The following is a 14,689-nucleotide window of genomic DNA, read 5'->3' as shown; positions in this document are numbered from 1 at the left end:
AGTATGCAGTATGCAGAAACCCTTGAACGTCTCGATCTCGGTTTGTCTTCCAAGCTGTTGGTTTGTCTGTGTTTCTGCAGAGTTTATCTAACTCCTGAAGGACTGCATCTGGACTTCCTGGTGATCTGGCAGCAGCTGTACCCTTGAAACTGTATCTTCGAGTATGTTTCCTGCGTTAGCTTCCTTGTTTCTTGTTGTTCCTTGTTTAGCCATTTTTGTCTCAGAAGAACTTTCAAATGTACTGGCTTTATATAGACACAAAGCACGACAACAGAAAAATGTGTCTTTTAAGAAATTTGTTTATATTTTGTCTGTAACTGTACTAGAAGAAATTGGACTTAAAGACCTAAGAGTGTTTCTCAACGCAATATTTCACAAATGCATGGGGTGTCTGAAAACTTTCTTCCCCCACTATATTGCCACTGTGAACCATAGTAAGCAATGGACATGAGCACCAAATGTGCTGTAAAGTTTGATCATAATGTTGTATGAGTACATAAAAGGTCAATCCCTATACACAGTACATTTTTCAAAAGCAAAAGATGAGAATGCTGGTCATAAACTTACAGATGTGAAGGCCAGCAGTTCCTCTTCTGTTAGTTTATGGACAGGGTTATTCTTCTGGAAGTCAGTGCTAGATGACAAAAAATCATGGTCAAGACACGGTTTAAACATGGGTTGGATCAAGATGAAATACAAAACATTGACTTAATGTCACTTCTTTCCAGACTAAAACATTTGAATTCCAGGAGAATTAGGTATAATAAGTATGTTAACATATTTATCCTTTTCAAAAGCACTCTGGAGCATTACAGATGCCAACATGGAAAATTTCTCCAGAGACATAACAAATCTACACAATCAGATTTGACTTTCTGACTACAGTCCTTGTCTCAGTTTACATGCAGCGCAAGAAAATCGAATAACTGTTCTCCTCTTCCACACTAGGTGGCGATACGTGTCTTTTCAGCAGGATAATACCACGTTAATACGGCCCAATTTCCGGGTGACCTATTACGTGATATAATAAACAAGAGTCGTTCATGCGGCAGACGGGCATTTCAAACAACAACCAGACGGATAATAGTACATTTGTTAATCTCGTACGTAATGTTCGCGCTACTTCTGGTGCAGGTAAGATCCGCGCTATCCCTCATGCAGTTCTTCTAGCGGCTGTGTTTATCTGCTTCTTCTTCTACAACTGGCTTTCTTGGATGTTTTTGTTCCAGGGTCACACGCCAGTGCAGCGGTTGCGGAGCATGCGCACACGCATTATCCGATCAATACTGCGATTAAGCCGTATACATGGCGTAGAAAACCGAATTCCAACCGCATTATCTGGGTGTCTGAAGCGGATAATGAGAACTCAGATTTTCTCCGGTTTCGAAGTCACAAATTACTTTACAAACTAAACGATCAGCTCGTCATCAAGCTCTGCAGTGGCCTGATAAGGAGCCATTCATTTGAATCAGGTGTGTTGGAGGAGGGAAACATCGACTGATACATATAAATACACTTTTATCCCAGCATCCACAGGCAGCCCTGTGCTGCTAGAGATGCTGCGGAAACTGTGGACCCGTGCAGCTGTGGAAGTGAAGTTACTAGTTGATCATTAATTCAAAATGGTTTGCTTCTTTGTCTGTTATTTGTAACCACAAAGCTAGTAATTCTGTTGAGGTAATTACTATACCCTTCTGATGATTTACTGGACATGAGCGCCTTGGAGTAATGTAAGAGGAGACACTGTCTAAGTGTTTGATGTCAAAGAAGGGGGCCTTTTCTTATTTTTGTGTGACACGTAACAGGAATGTGGTTTAGTTAGGGATGTACAGTTATGGTCATCTTCATAAACATAAACAACGTCTAGTGGGCATGTGTACTCTTAACTTTGGGAAGCCAGCCAATTGTATGATAATTATAAGAGATGAATGTTTCTCTGTTGTACCTTTGAGATCCACCCCGCCACTTTGTGTGGTGAAGTGCTGTAGTGGTTTCCTATTATAATTACAACATACTTTAAACCTTTCAGTCTTCAATGATAATTTATGTGTCCATAGTGCCATCTTTCAGAAAGTTTCCACCACACAGTCCCATACATTGCCCCTCCCTCAATAGCAGAGTGTGTGTAGCTGGAAGCACGAAAATGCTTGTGCTTGTTTATGGGATAAACATTGCATAAGAGCAATCAATTTCAGTCTCAATTTAACCAAAAACATAAAAATTTATATATATAGAATATTTAATATTCTTTGAGTTCAATAAATGTTTATGTTTATGTTTTTGGTTAAATTGAGACTTGAGTCATTTTTATCATGTATACGGAGGGAATATATAATATATAATATCGGCTCAGAAAAATCATCAGCACATATCGGCCCTTAAAAAATCCATATGAGTCAATCTCTAATATAAATGTCATTTTCTGTGGGTGAGTATCCAATTTATCCCAGTTCCATCTAAGCTGTGTTAAGCCTTTGCTTAAACAAGGTAGTTATAAATATTTAAGTAGGTCAGACTTTGGGGAGAGAATATTTTCCTCAAGGATTCTTTCATAAATCCAGTGATGACAAATGAGTTGTTGCAGCTCAGGTTTCGATTCTAGTTTGTGTCCTTTCCTGCATGTCACCGCCTCTCTCACCCCATTACTTCCTTTCCCTCTCCACTGATGAAAATCCAAGTAAAGGCACAAAAGGACAAAAAAATAAAAAGTAAGAACAGCATTGATCTGCTGAGTTAACTCCAAGAATCTACAGGTACAACATACTAATTTCTGACTGTGTGTGTGTGTGCAAAGAGTTACCTTTAATTTAAACAGACACACTGATCATCAATCATCCCTTAGTAATCTCACTGACTGCTCCACTGACCTTCACTTGACCCATCCAGCCCCAGCAGCAGCAGCGGAATTAATCACTGAGTCAGTGTGAAGCTAACTGATTTTATATTAAATTGAGTGTCTTCTATCCACCCTTTGTCCTGGATGAAACCACCAGTATAATAAAAGTTCACAATTTGCTGTTACTGAAGGATAAAGGTAGTGGGGAAACACCTCCTCCCTCACAAGGGTTCCACTAGGAGCCCAAAAAGAAAACAACTAAGGCTGTTACATGGTCAGTCTTCAATACATACAAGAATGTGTCAATTTAAAGGGGTCATGAAACAAACAGAACATACACCAACATAGTAGATGTACATATAACTTATAAACATAATGCCGAAATAAAACATGGTAAAAAATCAGCCATTATAAAGAAAAACAGCTTTTAAAATTCATTTCTGAATCGTTCTGAATCGTACTCTCCACCATCTTTATTTTATGTCACTCCCTACCTACCTCCCTCATCGGATGGGTTTAGTCGCTATTGAAGAAGACAGTTTAGGGAAAAATATATGAATTTTCTCAACTAAACCAATGGCCTACGTATTTGAGACACTGACAAGAAGTTTAAGACCATAGCTCAAATAAACCCGCAAACCTTCTCAAAACAGAATTTAAGTGTCAAAAAAGGGGCGCCTGTGATTCAGACACCGACCCTATGTCTGTGCAATAAACACTCTAATAAATATAAGGGATCAAGTCACTATGTTCAGAGACGGCTGGAGTTTGAACTGGCAAAACCTGAAACCGTGGTAGCCTGAGATTTTGCGTCTACCCCATGCACACCATAACCTGGCAGTCCAACTGAGACAAATTTGGAGATGCGTTATTGCTCTTTATGAAAATAAGTTCTGAACAGGCCCTTAAAGACATTTCTGAGCTTAGAAGCAGCACAACTTACCAGATGCCCAGGATGACAGCCTGCTCCGCAGCACTGAAATCAGGGAGCTTGTACTGATCTGGCTCCGCTAAACTGATCTTATCCAGTACAGTGTCATCGTCCAGATTGTGGTCCTGTAAGAAAACAATCACAAATGTGCTGCAGCCTTAAACAATGGCACAAGAAAACAAGTAAGTGCATCAGTTAGTGTTTCTAAATTAAACATTAAATACTTATGATGATGCTTGCAAGCAAAAAGAAGAAACAAGAAAAAAACTACAGCTGGGTACTAGATCAGGTAAGATTTGATTGTAGTTCTAATTTTCAATAGAAGCGAAAACAGAGGCCCTATTATATTAGAAGATGCATTTAAGTAGTCTCTTGCTGTGTCTTATAGGCCATATGCTTAAAAATTTCAAAGAGATTATGTAAAATTACCCAAATGACAGCAGCCAGAGAATACACTCGTCAATGTATTATTAAATATCTAATACATCAGAAAACAAACAAACAAAAACATGTTTGGCTAAATCCACATTGGCTTAATCCCAATTGTCACTCAGGATACCACCTCCAAATTTGAGACACTTTTTCTGTGTCATGATGCCTAGAGTGTGATGTACTAAGTCAAGAAAAAAAAATACTGATCTGCTTGTGCAGTTACTGCAGTGCTTCTCAAAGTGTGGGGCACGCCCCACTGGTGGGGAATGGAGGCATGACAAGTGCGCCATGACACAGGGCAGGAAATATTCAATTAAATGCACCTACTTTCTTGACAATAACCCCGGATCAACCATGTCAGGGATATCCTGCCTGAATGATGCGATCGACTCATACTGACATGGCTTCCAAGTATCAAGTGGGTAAAATAGAACAGTCGTGTATTTTCAGCAGCATGGTTCAGTGGAAATCCGCATTAGTGAATTCTGGATTGGAGTGGAGAGGGAGTTTCCACTCATTGGACACAGAGCAGTCTGCATTCTCCTACCTTTTGCCACATCTTATCTCTGTGAGATGGACTTCTCAGCTGTTGCTTCACTGAAAACAAAATCCCAGATCCCAGCTCAACAATGAGCATGATTTAAGAGTGGCAGTGTCAAGCTTGTTACCCTGTTTTGAAAAGCAAAGGAAAACTGATTCATTGCAGCCACTAATGCAGGAAAAAATTCACTTGATCACCTGCCTTGACAAATGGATTTGCTTTATTGTTTTGTGGTGTGTTATAGCAAATTACTAAAACGGTGTTTCGTTGTTTTTTGTACTTTTGACTACTGTACTTTTACTTTTGGTTTTTGATGAAAGTGATGGCACAGCTGCACTTTTATTTTCTTCTGAGCGTTGTTTTATTTGCTTTTATTGATTTTTGATTCATTATGAAGTATAACATTACTGTTATTGATTTGTCAGGATTTTTGTTGGAGCGACTGGGAAGGGTGTTGAAATCCCCCTTGTTGAAAGTGGAGAATGACCAAAAGAGTTTGAGAATCACTGAGTTACTTTGTAGTTCTAGGCCCTGATCAACCATGTATTGACATTTTTCACCTATTCTAGTTCAGTACACATACAGTTTCATCTGATCAGCTTCTTTTTCTTGGGTTTCATCGTGGATTTGGATCTCAGACAAATCTCTCTTTCAATGAGGAAAAACTGTCACAGTAACTAATGTCCTATACCTTGTCCTGCTAAAGTCCTGCTCTTACAATATATACTCACTTGCCACTTTATTAGGTACACCTGTTCAATTGCTTGTTAACACAAATAGCTAATAAGTCAATCAAGCTGAAGTTCAAACCGAGCATCAGAATGGAGAAGAAAGGGGATTTAAGTGACATTGAACGTGGTATGGTTGTTGGTGCGAGACGGGCTGCCAATCTGCCAATCAAAGCATCTGTGTAATGCTGTCATGTCAATATGGACCAAGATCTCTAAGGAATGTTTCCAACACCTTGTTGAAGGTATGCCATGAGGAAATAAGGCAGTTCTGAAGGTAAAAGGGGGTCCAACCTTTTACTAGCAAGGTGTACCTAATAAAGTGGCCTGTGAGTGTATGTTCCCATTCTAATGTGATTGTGAACAATAATGCTGGCGGTAAATTAAACATAAAACACTTATTCATACTTTTTTTCGACACAGCGCATTTGGATCCAGGTCACTCTGTGGGGCTGTTAAGAGTTGAAGCGAAGCATAAATGGAGGGAGTGAGTATTAAAGCTTCCCAAAAGTGTCTAGACTGACAGCTCCCTTAAAAAAAAATAAAAAATAATAAAAAAAAAAGGCTTCCTCCTTAGGGTCTGGGAGTTGTTTTGAAAGGGATCTGGTGATGGGCCAGTCTTCCCCTGGCTGGGTCTGGGTGTGCCTCAGATCAAAAAAATGCTGCACTTAAATAAAAAAAATAATAATAATAAAAAAAAAAACCTGGGCCAAGCAAAACCCAGTTGCATCACCCTGGGGCTCCCGGTGGACTTTAATTCCTAATTTCATGTACCTGTAACATAAATTTTCATCCTTAATATACCGTTTTGTTTCTTTGTTTTTCTTGTGTGTGTTGTGTATGTGCATATTATACTATTGCTATCTATTAACACTTTATCACAAATTAGCAATGTTCTTTAATCTTTTTGTCTCCCTTTCACTGCATTTCCTTCTCCTGTATTTACATATTACAACTTCCAGATTCAACAGTTTCAATATGGACACAACCATACAAACATACAAACTAAATAACTGGCTGTTTTGTAAATGTCTTGCACCAAAGTCCTGTAAGTGTTTTTGTTGTTTGTATTCAATAAAAAAGGGATGAATAGTTCCTTCTTTGTGCTTTTCTTCTTGCTTTCTATTCATTTGAGATAGGAAGCCCATGGGTTCTGTTTAATGACAGCCTTGATTGAACCTATTTACTCCCCCTCCTCCACTAATGAGGGCATTAGTGGTGTGAGCACAGCAGAAGGAACTGGAGCTGGGCCACGGTCACAAGACTAACAGCTACTTGGACACACTCCGGCAAAGGTTTGGATGGCTTCCCAAAATTATAAAAGATGGAGCCAATTTCTCCTTCCTGAATATTTTTGAACTAACTTCTCAGTGTCGCTGAAACAGATGATGATTATGATTAAATTCATGTGTATGTATTGTTTTATTTTTGATAGGATGATATAAAAATCTACTCAACAGATTCCAGAACAGTTTGCTCTATAGTTCTTAATAGTTACTCAGGTACTTAATAAGTCTTCCAAACTAATAAGCAAAGTGTTATTTGTGATTGCCTTCTTGTGACCCTATTGATGAGAAAAAAGTTTAGAAAAAGTTTTGAGCAGTTGTCCATAAGTCAATGCAACCAACACTGTACTAGTCAGTCAAAATAACCACTGACACTGTTGTTTATATACACACACACACACACACACACACATATATATATATATATATATATATATATATATATATATATATATATATATATATATATATATATATATATATATATATACACTCACTTGCCACTTTATTAGGTATATCTGTTCAATTGCTTGTTAACACAAACGGCTAATCAGCCAATCACATGGCTGCAATTCAATGCATTTAGGCATGTAGAGGTGATCAGGACAACTTGCTGAAGTTCAAACTGAGGATCAGAATGGGGAAGAAAGGGGATTTAAATGACTCTGAACGTGGTATAGTTGTTGGTGCCAGACGGGCTGGTCTGAGTATTTCAGAAACTGCTGATCTACTGGGATTTTCACACAGCCATCTCTAGGGTTTACAGAGCATAGTCCGAAAAAGAGAAAATATCCAGTGAGCAGCAGTTGTGTGGACTGAAATGCTTTGTTGATGTGAGAGGTCAGAATGGGAAGACTGGTTCAAGGTGATGGAAAGGCAACAGCAACTCAAATAACCACTGGTTACAACCAAGGAATGCAGAAAACCATCTCTGAACGCACAACACATCCAACCTTGAAGAAGATGGGCTACAGCAGCAGAAGAACACACCAGGTGGCACTACTGTCAGCTAACAACAGGAAACTATGACTAAATTTCACACAGGCTCACCAAATCTGGACAATAGAAGATTGGGAAAACGTTGCCTGGTCTGACGAGTCTCCATTTCAGCTGCATTCGGATGGCAGGGTCAGATTTGGCGTAAACAACATGAAAACATGGATTAAACCTGCCTGGTATCAACGGTTCAGGCTGGTAGTGGTGGTGTAATGGTGTGGGGGATATTTTCTTGGCACACTTTGGGCCCCTTAGTATAAATTGAGCATGTTTTAAATGCCACAGCCTACCTGAGTATTAGATTAATGAGGTTCATTATGTCTTATTTTATATATATATTACAATTTTCTTATCTTCAGACATAATTATGAGATGTTCATGTTACCTGCTTGACAGTTTTGACTGTGACTCCAGTCTTTCTCAGAAGCGTCATATCAGTGTGTTGCTGAAATCATCACATCGGAAACGAATAAATTTAACGTTGGATAAAAGAGGTCCTTGAGATCAGGAAGCGGGCAAGCAAGACCATCAACCGGGACGAGGGGGCGTACACCCTGTCATAAACCAGAGATTCCTTCCTCCAGAGACCATCAGACAGCGAGGGAGCTCGGCCGGCCCGCCAGACCAATAGCTCGGCCGGCCAGCTGATAAATAATCAACACTTCCGATGACACTTCTGAGGAAGACTGGAGTCACAGTCAATTGTTGTATTGTTGCCGACCATGTCCATCCCTTTATTACCACAGTGTACCATCTTCTGACGGCTACTTGCACCATGTCACAAAGCTCATATCATCTCAAACTGGTTTCTTCAACATGACAATGTGTTCACTGTACTCGAATGGCCTCCGCAGTCACCAGATCTCAATCCAATAGAGCAACTTTGGTGTGGCTAATAAAGTGGCCGGTGAGTGTATGTGTACACATATCCAACTGAACAACAGAGCCATATTGGCACATAAAGCAGAAGTTCATACCTTGGGCAGGATGGCCTGAGGTGTGGGGGTGGGACTGGTCTCATCATCCATCAGGTCAGGTAGATCTTGCTTTTTTTTAACTTCAAGGATGAGCTGAGCCAGATAATTCTGCTGGAACCGCGTCCGTTTCCCAAGAGCACCTGGATTAACCATATGCAACAAACTATTACATTCAGTTACGACTCTTCGGGTCAAATTTCCCCGCAGATTATTCAGTATCTCATCAACATGTGATTTGTCAGTGACAACATGTTCTTCCTGTATAACATTCAGACATTCAGCTTGCTTTAACACGTGCATAGCCTATCATAGCATAAAGACTGGAGGCAGAGGCAATCAGCAAGGACAGCTCTGTCTTCAGCTCAATAAATAATACATTGTTGGGTGTTAAATTCAATCCACGCATAATAAACAAGATCAGCACAAAACTAAAGAAGAAAGGTGTGAGGAACTATAACTGGACCATTGAACACAGCCTATGAACAACTGATTAGATGGTCTCATCTCATAGCCATCCCCACAATTCTCACAGACCAAAGACCAAAATTTAACTATTGAATGCTGCATTTAGCAAAAGGAATTCAAAGTTTCAGGAGGCATTTGGAGGTGTCTTTAATTCAAAAGCAAATTTGTTCAACTGTTATATTGTGTTTAGTTTTAAAAGGCAGTTTTCAAAAGGGGACGCAGTATTATGGATTGTCACTGACTATATAAGTATAATATTCTTCTCTTATGCTTACATTTTTAAGCAAATCATTGTTATTTTCCACTTCTTCAATATGAAGTGTACTGTACTTACCAGTCATGCTGACAGTGAGTCCGGAGAGCTCCCGGGCCTTCTTAATGTGTTTTTTGGCTGACTGGTAGTCATAGTAGGTTAGACTAGTGTAGACACACTCCAGGTGAAACTGGATAGCAAGGTTTCTATGCTCCAACAACAGGGACTGGGATTCCATCACTGTCAAAGAACAGGGGGATGATAAATGGAGATGGAAAAAAAACTTGAATCATTTATAAGTACAACAAATTTGGTGTGAGTTCTCTATGCCATAGGTCTTCAACAGGGGGTCTGCGACCCCTAGGGGGTTCTCTGAGGTACTGCAGGAGGGGTCGCAAAATCTTTGATTAGACATTTACTGTATGATATATACACACACATATATATATATATACACACATTATATATATATATATATATATATATATATATATATATATATATATATATATATGTTTTGTTGTTTTTCAATTTTCCCCCACAAATTTTCAATTTTTTTAAATACACATTAACATGAATCCAACATATTATAGTAGAAGGGATAAGTGGAGGCAGAAAACTTTCTTTCTTTCAGCACTTCACTCATTCAGCGATACAGGAGCTGTCTCAACAGCGCACCGTTTCACACAGAGCGCCACACTAGCTGCTTCTCACCAGGGTCAGACATCGACTAAACATACCTCAGGTATGTTTAAAGTAGAAGCACACACACACACACACAAGCTAAGTATGTTAATGTCAGGTATGTTTATGTTTACAACAGTTGCACGGCCACTACTGTTGCACATGTTTGAAATAACAAAAATGAATATTTGAACATGTGTATTATTTGTATTGTTTAATATTAAATGTAAAATGATAATAATAATGTATATTTATCAAAAGCACTAGGTCGCGTTTAATATAGAACACTAGGTAGGGGGTCCCTACTTAATCAGTCATCAGTTTGGGGTCCTTGAATTCATTATCAGAAATTATACACGTGTTTAGGGTTTCATTTGGTACAGGTTGTACACAGCTTATCTGGTAATGTTACACCACAGTTTCTATTTGGTTAACTGTGCAGGCCCACTATTTTATATATGATGTTTTAATGCATGTTAGATCGCTAATGTATTATTTGTGATCGGGCCATTTTACAGATACGGTAAGGAGAGTATTAGTGTAGTCTATTTAGCATTTGTTACTCTATTGTAGGAGCTGAAAGTGAACTGTGGTAAATTCTCTAATGCAAGTGGATTCATTTGACAGTCCTAGTTTATGTAAATATAAAATACAAAAAAAGTACATTTTCAGTAAGACAAAGAAAAGAAGGGGAGTCAGAAAGTACTGAGTTAAGGACATGGAGATTCTGGTATTCGCAGAGAAAAATACCAGTTTCATAACAGAATTTGCAGACTCTATAATACAGATAACTAATACACTAGTTGAAATAATAATAATAATTAAAATCATAGAATGTCTGTCCAGCTGTTAGAAAACAATGCAACTAAAGAGAGCAGTGTGAAATGGGGAAATAACGGATCTCGTAGCATCGTCCACACTTCTTTACTGATGTCACTTTATGTATAAGGATTGTATGTCCAACTGTTCCTCTGGAATATAAATTGGACTGTTCTGTAGATAGTCTACTGTTGGCAATGTCTGGTGCTGAAATAAAGTCTAATAAACTTGACAGTTGCACAACAATAGAAATAAAAGTTTCTTTTAAGTTTCTTCACACATGCCTTGATAGACTGGGTAGAAGACTACCACCCTATCTCTAAAATGTATGGGGTTATGTCAAGAACAAAAACCAAGACAAGGCAGAATATTTTCCATATTCTTAAAAGTAGCCTGTTTGCCATGGTTAAGGCTTGGAACACTCTTAACAATATGTGTACCACATTCACAAGATCAAGACCAGAAGGTGAGTTTTGTCTAATGTTAACAAGTAAATTTGCGCAAAGACAGTATTCAGGAAAACAGCCACATTCTCCAAGTAACTGAGGAGACATAACAGTCCATTATACTGTACTTCTGAGACCTTTATCCATGCTGGTTTGAGCCAAGGCGAAGAGCTGTGGGGAACGGGCCTCTAAGATTTGCTGATGCAGGTTGATATAGCGGAGGGTCCACCAAGGCAGCAGCTGCACATACACATAGAAATAGAAGACAACATGGATAACTGCATCTGTCCGTCATGATGATAGGTTTATTATTTAAGACAATGTACATTTGTGCTCATTCTTAGTACATTTATATCTTGCTTTATATTGTATAGGCCACTGTGAGAAAATATAAGCCTCATGCTTAATCCATTTTAAATCTGATGAAAATGTTGGTCAGGAAAATTAGAATCTGGCATTGTTGGCAGACCAGATTTTTTGCTGGGGATTTCTTGTTAAATACAAGTAAGCCATTAAAACAGAGGATCCATTTTTCCTTTTCACTGACTTTATAATACAACTTGGTCCCTGTTAAAAAATTACATAGGAACAAACACATGAGATGCTGATCTTGAGGCCCCTACAGCAGAAATAAAACACCAGCAGCAAAGTGCTGCATGTTGGAGCCAAGTGCTGATCACACACTAAAAACAGCCAACCCAAATACTTTTTGCATCTGAACATGACAGAAAGTGGCAGTGAGAAAGAAGTGGATGCCCTGCAGTCATGCAAATTACCTCTCACCCATTCACCTTCCCACTTGTTTGCTTCCGTTGTCCTCTGGCAGTGGGAGATTGGAGGGGAACCATGCAAAGTGCTTATACAACTTATAGAGTTGAGGTCAGAGTTGAATTTTATTTCTGCATTAACTCAAAAATGCAATGCAAACCCCAATTTTCTGACATGCCTTGGGATCACGTTATTTAATAATTCCTTTCATACATAATGTCACACAGCATGATAAAACCATAATTTTTCACTCTAGACAGGGTGACTTTTCCTTATGGGTTTCATTTTATCACCTACAAACTGATGCTCTACATTCCTAAATCCCTCTTCTCAGGTTTCATCTGTCTGGCTCATCTATGAAGGGTTTTAAAAAAAAAAGAGTCACTTTTAACTTTTTGTTACTTTCTCTCAATAGCGTGCCCTTCTTTGCTCATGGAGCCATAATAGTTTAGGGCGTGGCGTTTGGTAATGGCTGAAACCTACACTCCAGTGTTAATCTTGTTTTATATCTTGCATGGTGTGTTACCACAATCTGCACTAGCCTTCACAGTCTTAATTTCATTCCTTCATTTCATTCCTGTATTTTCCTAGTAGACTTTGGAATATATTGTTTGATAATAGCATTCATGTTGCTCTAAGAACGCTCTGCCACTGTGAAAAAGTTTTGCATCAATTTATGGATATATTCAAAATATGGTCGTACAATTTTGAATAACTGAGAACTGCTGCTGCTATTCGTCATTTGCATTAGTGATTTTGCCTTTATTTATTTACACATAAACAGATAAAAAAGATAAAAATTACAATCTCAACAAAAATAAAAAATGGTATAAATAAATTGAAAAGTGCAATAATTGCCATTGTGAAGGCTTAACTCTCTTTAACTAGCCACTGTAACTCATTGAGAAATGTCATAGCAGAAGAAAGACAGACTTACCTGGAGGCTATCCATCTTGGATGAGCACTTTATGAGAATTACCCTGGCCAGCAGGAGGACGAATGGGTTGGCCACGAGGCTATACACAGACTCTCCATCCAGGAGCAGGCCACAGTGGATAGCCTCTAACAGGGTGTGGGGCTGCTAGTCAAAGATAGAGAAGAATTAAGCCATCCCTGCTGCCTGGCCTAACTGAAGAAAATGAAGGTCTCAGATTAGGACTATTTTCAACCGTGAATTAAGCACTTTAATGAGCAAACTGCCAAATTTTCACATCCCTCTTAAATTATGAAAATCTATGTACAGCGAGCAAAAAAAGTATTGAACATGTCACAATTTTTCAGAGTAAACATATTTCTAAAGTTGCTGTTGACATGAAATTTTCTCAAGGTGTTGGTAACAACCTAAGTAATCCATACATAGAGAGAAACCAAAACAAATATGTTCAGAAATTAGGTTATTTGTAACCTAATTTGTTTTGGTTTGGTTTCACAGTCACCTATCACAGTAGCAATTAAAACAGCCTACTGATAAAGTACCATCATTAGCTGGCTGTAGTTTATATATAACTTATATTTAACTGAGTTAATAAACAGAGCTGTCTTGGAGTCATGTCTTGGAGTTAACATCTTCGATATCTCCGTTCTCATCCCTGAGCTCTTACTCATGGATCGCGTGGCGTTCCCAGGCCAGATGGGAAGCAATATCATAAAATCCCTCCAGCGTGTTCTGTGTCTGACCCAGGTTATCCTCTCAGATGACTGTGCCAAGCATACAGGCACAAGAAGGAGTTCTATCTGGAGTTGGCACGTAGTGAGCAGAACTCATTTCAGCTGCTTGTATTTGCAATCTTATCCTGTCACAAGCAAGGCTTCACATACATAAATGAGAGGCTCAGTTTCCTCTTCATCATAGCAGTCAGTTCAAAAGCCATTTTCCCATCAGACATTTTTACTGAAGGAAAAGTACATAATACTATTACAACATTACCAAAGTGAATTGTGAAATTGCAACAGAAAAACTCTTTTGACCGGTAGCGGTAGACCACATCAGGGTTTGTTGTGAGTTCATCACAAGTTAATTGGTTTTGCCTTACCTATCAATATCAAGTGAACACCCACCCCACTTAACATCAAGTTTTTTGTCTGTTTTAATATACGGGAGGAAATCCTGAAGTACAAACTTGCAGTCATCTTGTACATACTATTTGCATTTCTTCTTAAAATTTTTTCCACATTACTGCAGTACGCCCTTCATGTGCACAGAACACAAGTATTTCATAGTAACCTTTTTTCTTATTTGCAGTTAATGGTACACATAAGCATCAAACCAGAAAATCCAAATCAATTAGACTGCGGCATCCTGAACTTTTCCTTTACCCAAATTACTTAAATTTACATGACAATGGGTGTGCCATGATTGTCCTCCTTTTCCCATCTGCTGTCATGCATGTACAGACTAGGAACTTCATAACACAGGCTCCTTGCTGTGATAGCACAGATAAATCACTGTTGCCAAAGGAATGACTTCTAGGGTAATGGCTGACTGAAAGGCACTACTTTGCTTGCTGCACTGCAGTGCTACAAGGAA

At 38.7% G+C, this 14,689-nt stretch overlaps 1 protein-coding gene across 4 annotated transcripts in view; it reads right to left on the bottom strand.

Annotated features, from left to right (window-relative positions):
- The window catches only part of ttc27 (tetratricopeptide repeat domain 27), a 46,506-nt gene that overhangs the window by 22,805 nt on the left and 9,012 nt on the right, over positions 1–14,689 (bottom strand). Inside the window, exons 4-9 of one of the 4 annotated variants that reach the window (XM_047603680.1) lie at positions 13,100–13,243; positions 11,523–11,634; positions 9,527–9,685; positions 8,728–8,867; positions 3,780–3,892; positions 568–634 (exon numbers count right to left, since the gene is read on the bottom strand). In XM_047603680.1, the coding sequence (XP_047459636.1) occupies positions 568–634; positions 3,780–3,892; positions 8,728–8,867; positions 9,527–9,685; positions 11,523–11,634; positions 13,100–13,243 (735 nt within the window). The remainder of the gene's footprint in view (positions 1–567; positions 635–3,779; positions 3,893–8,727; positions 8,868–9,526; positions 9,686–11,522; positions 11,635–13,099; positions 13,244–14,689) is intronic. The other 3 variants (XM_047603682.1, XM_047603681.1, XM_047603683.1) reach the window with 3 other exon arrangements.

Source organism: Mugil cephalus, chromosome 13 (assembly GCF_022458985.1).
Source record: "Mugil cephalus isolate CIBA_MC_2020 chromosome 13, CIBA_Mcephalus_1.1, whole genome shotgun sequence".
NCBI classification, from domain to species: Eukaryota; Metazoa; Chordata; class Actinopteri; order Mugiliformes; family Mugilidae; genus Mugil; species Mugil cephalus.
The sequence above is the reverse complement of the archived record's forward strand: the minus strand, read 5'-3'. Positions and strand labels throughout refer to the sequence as shown.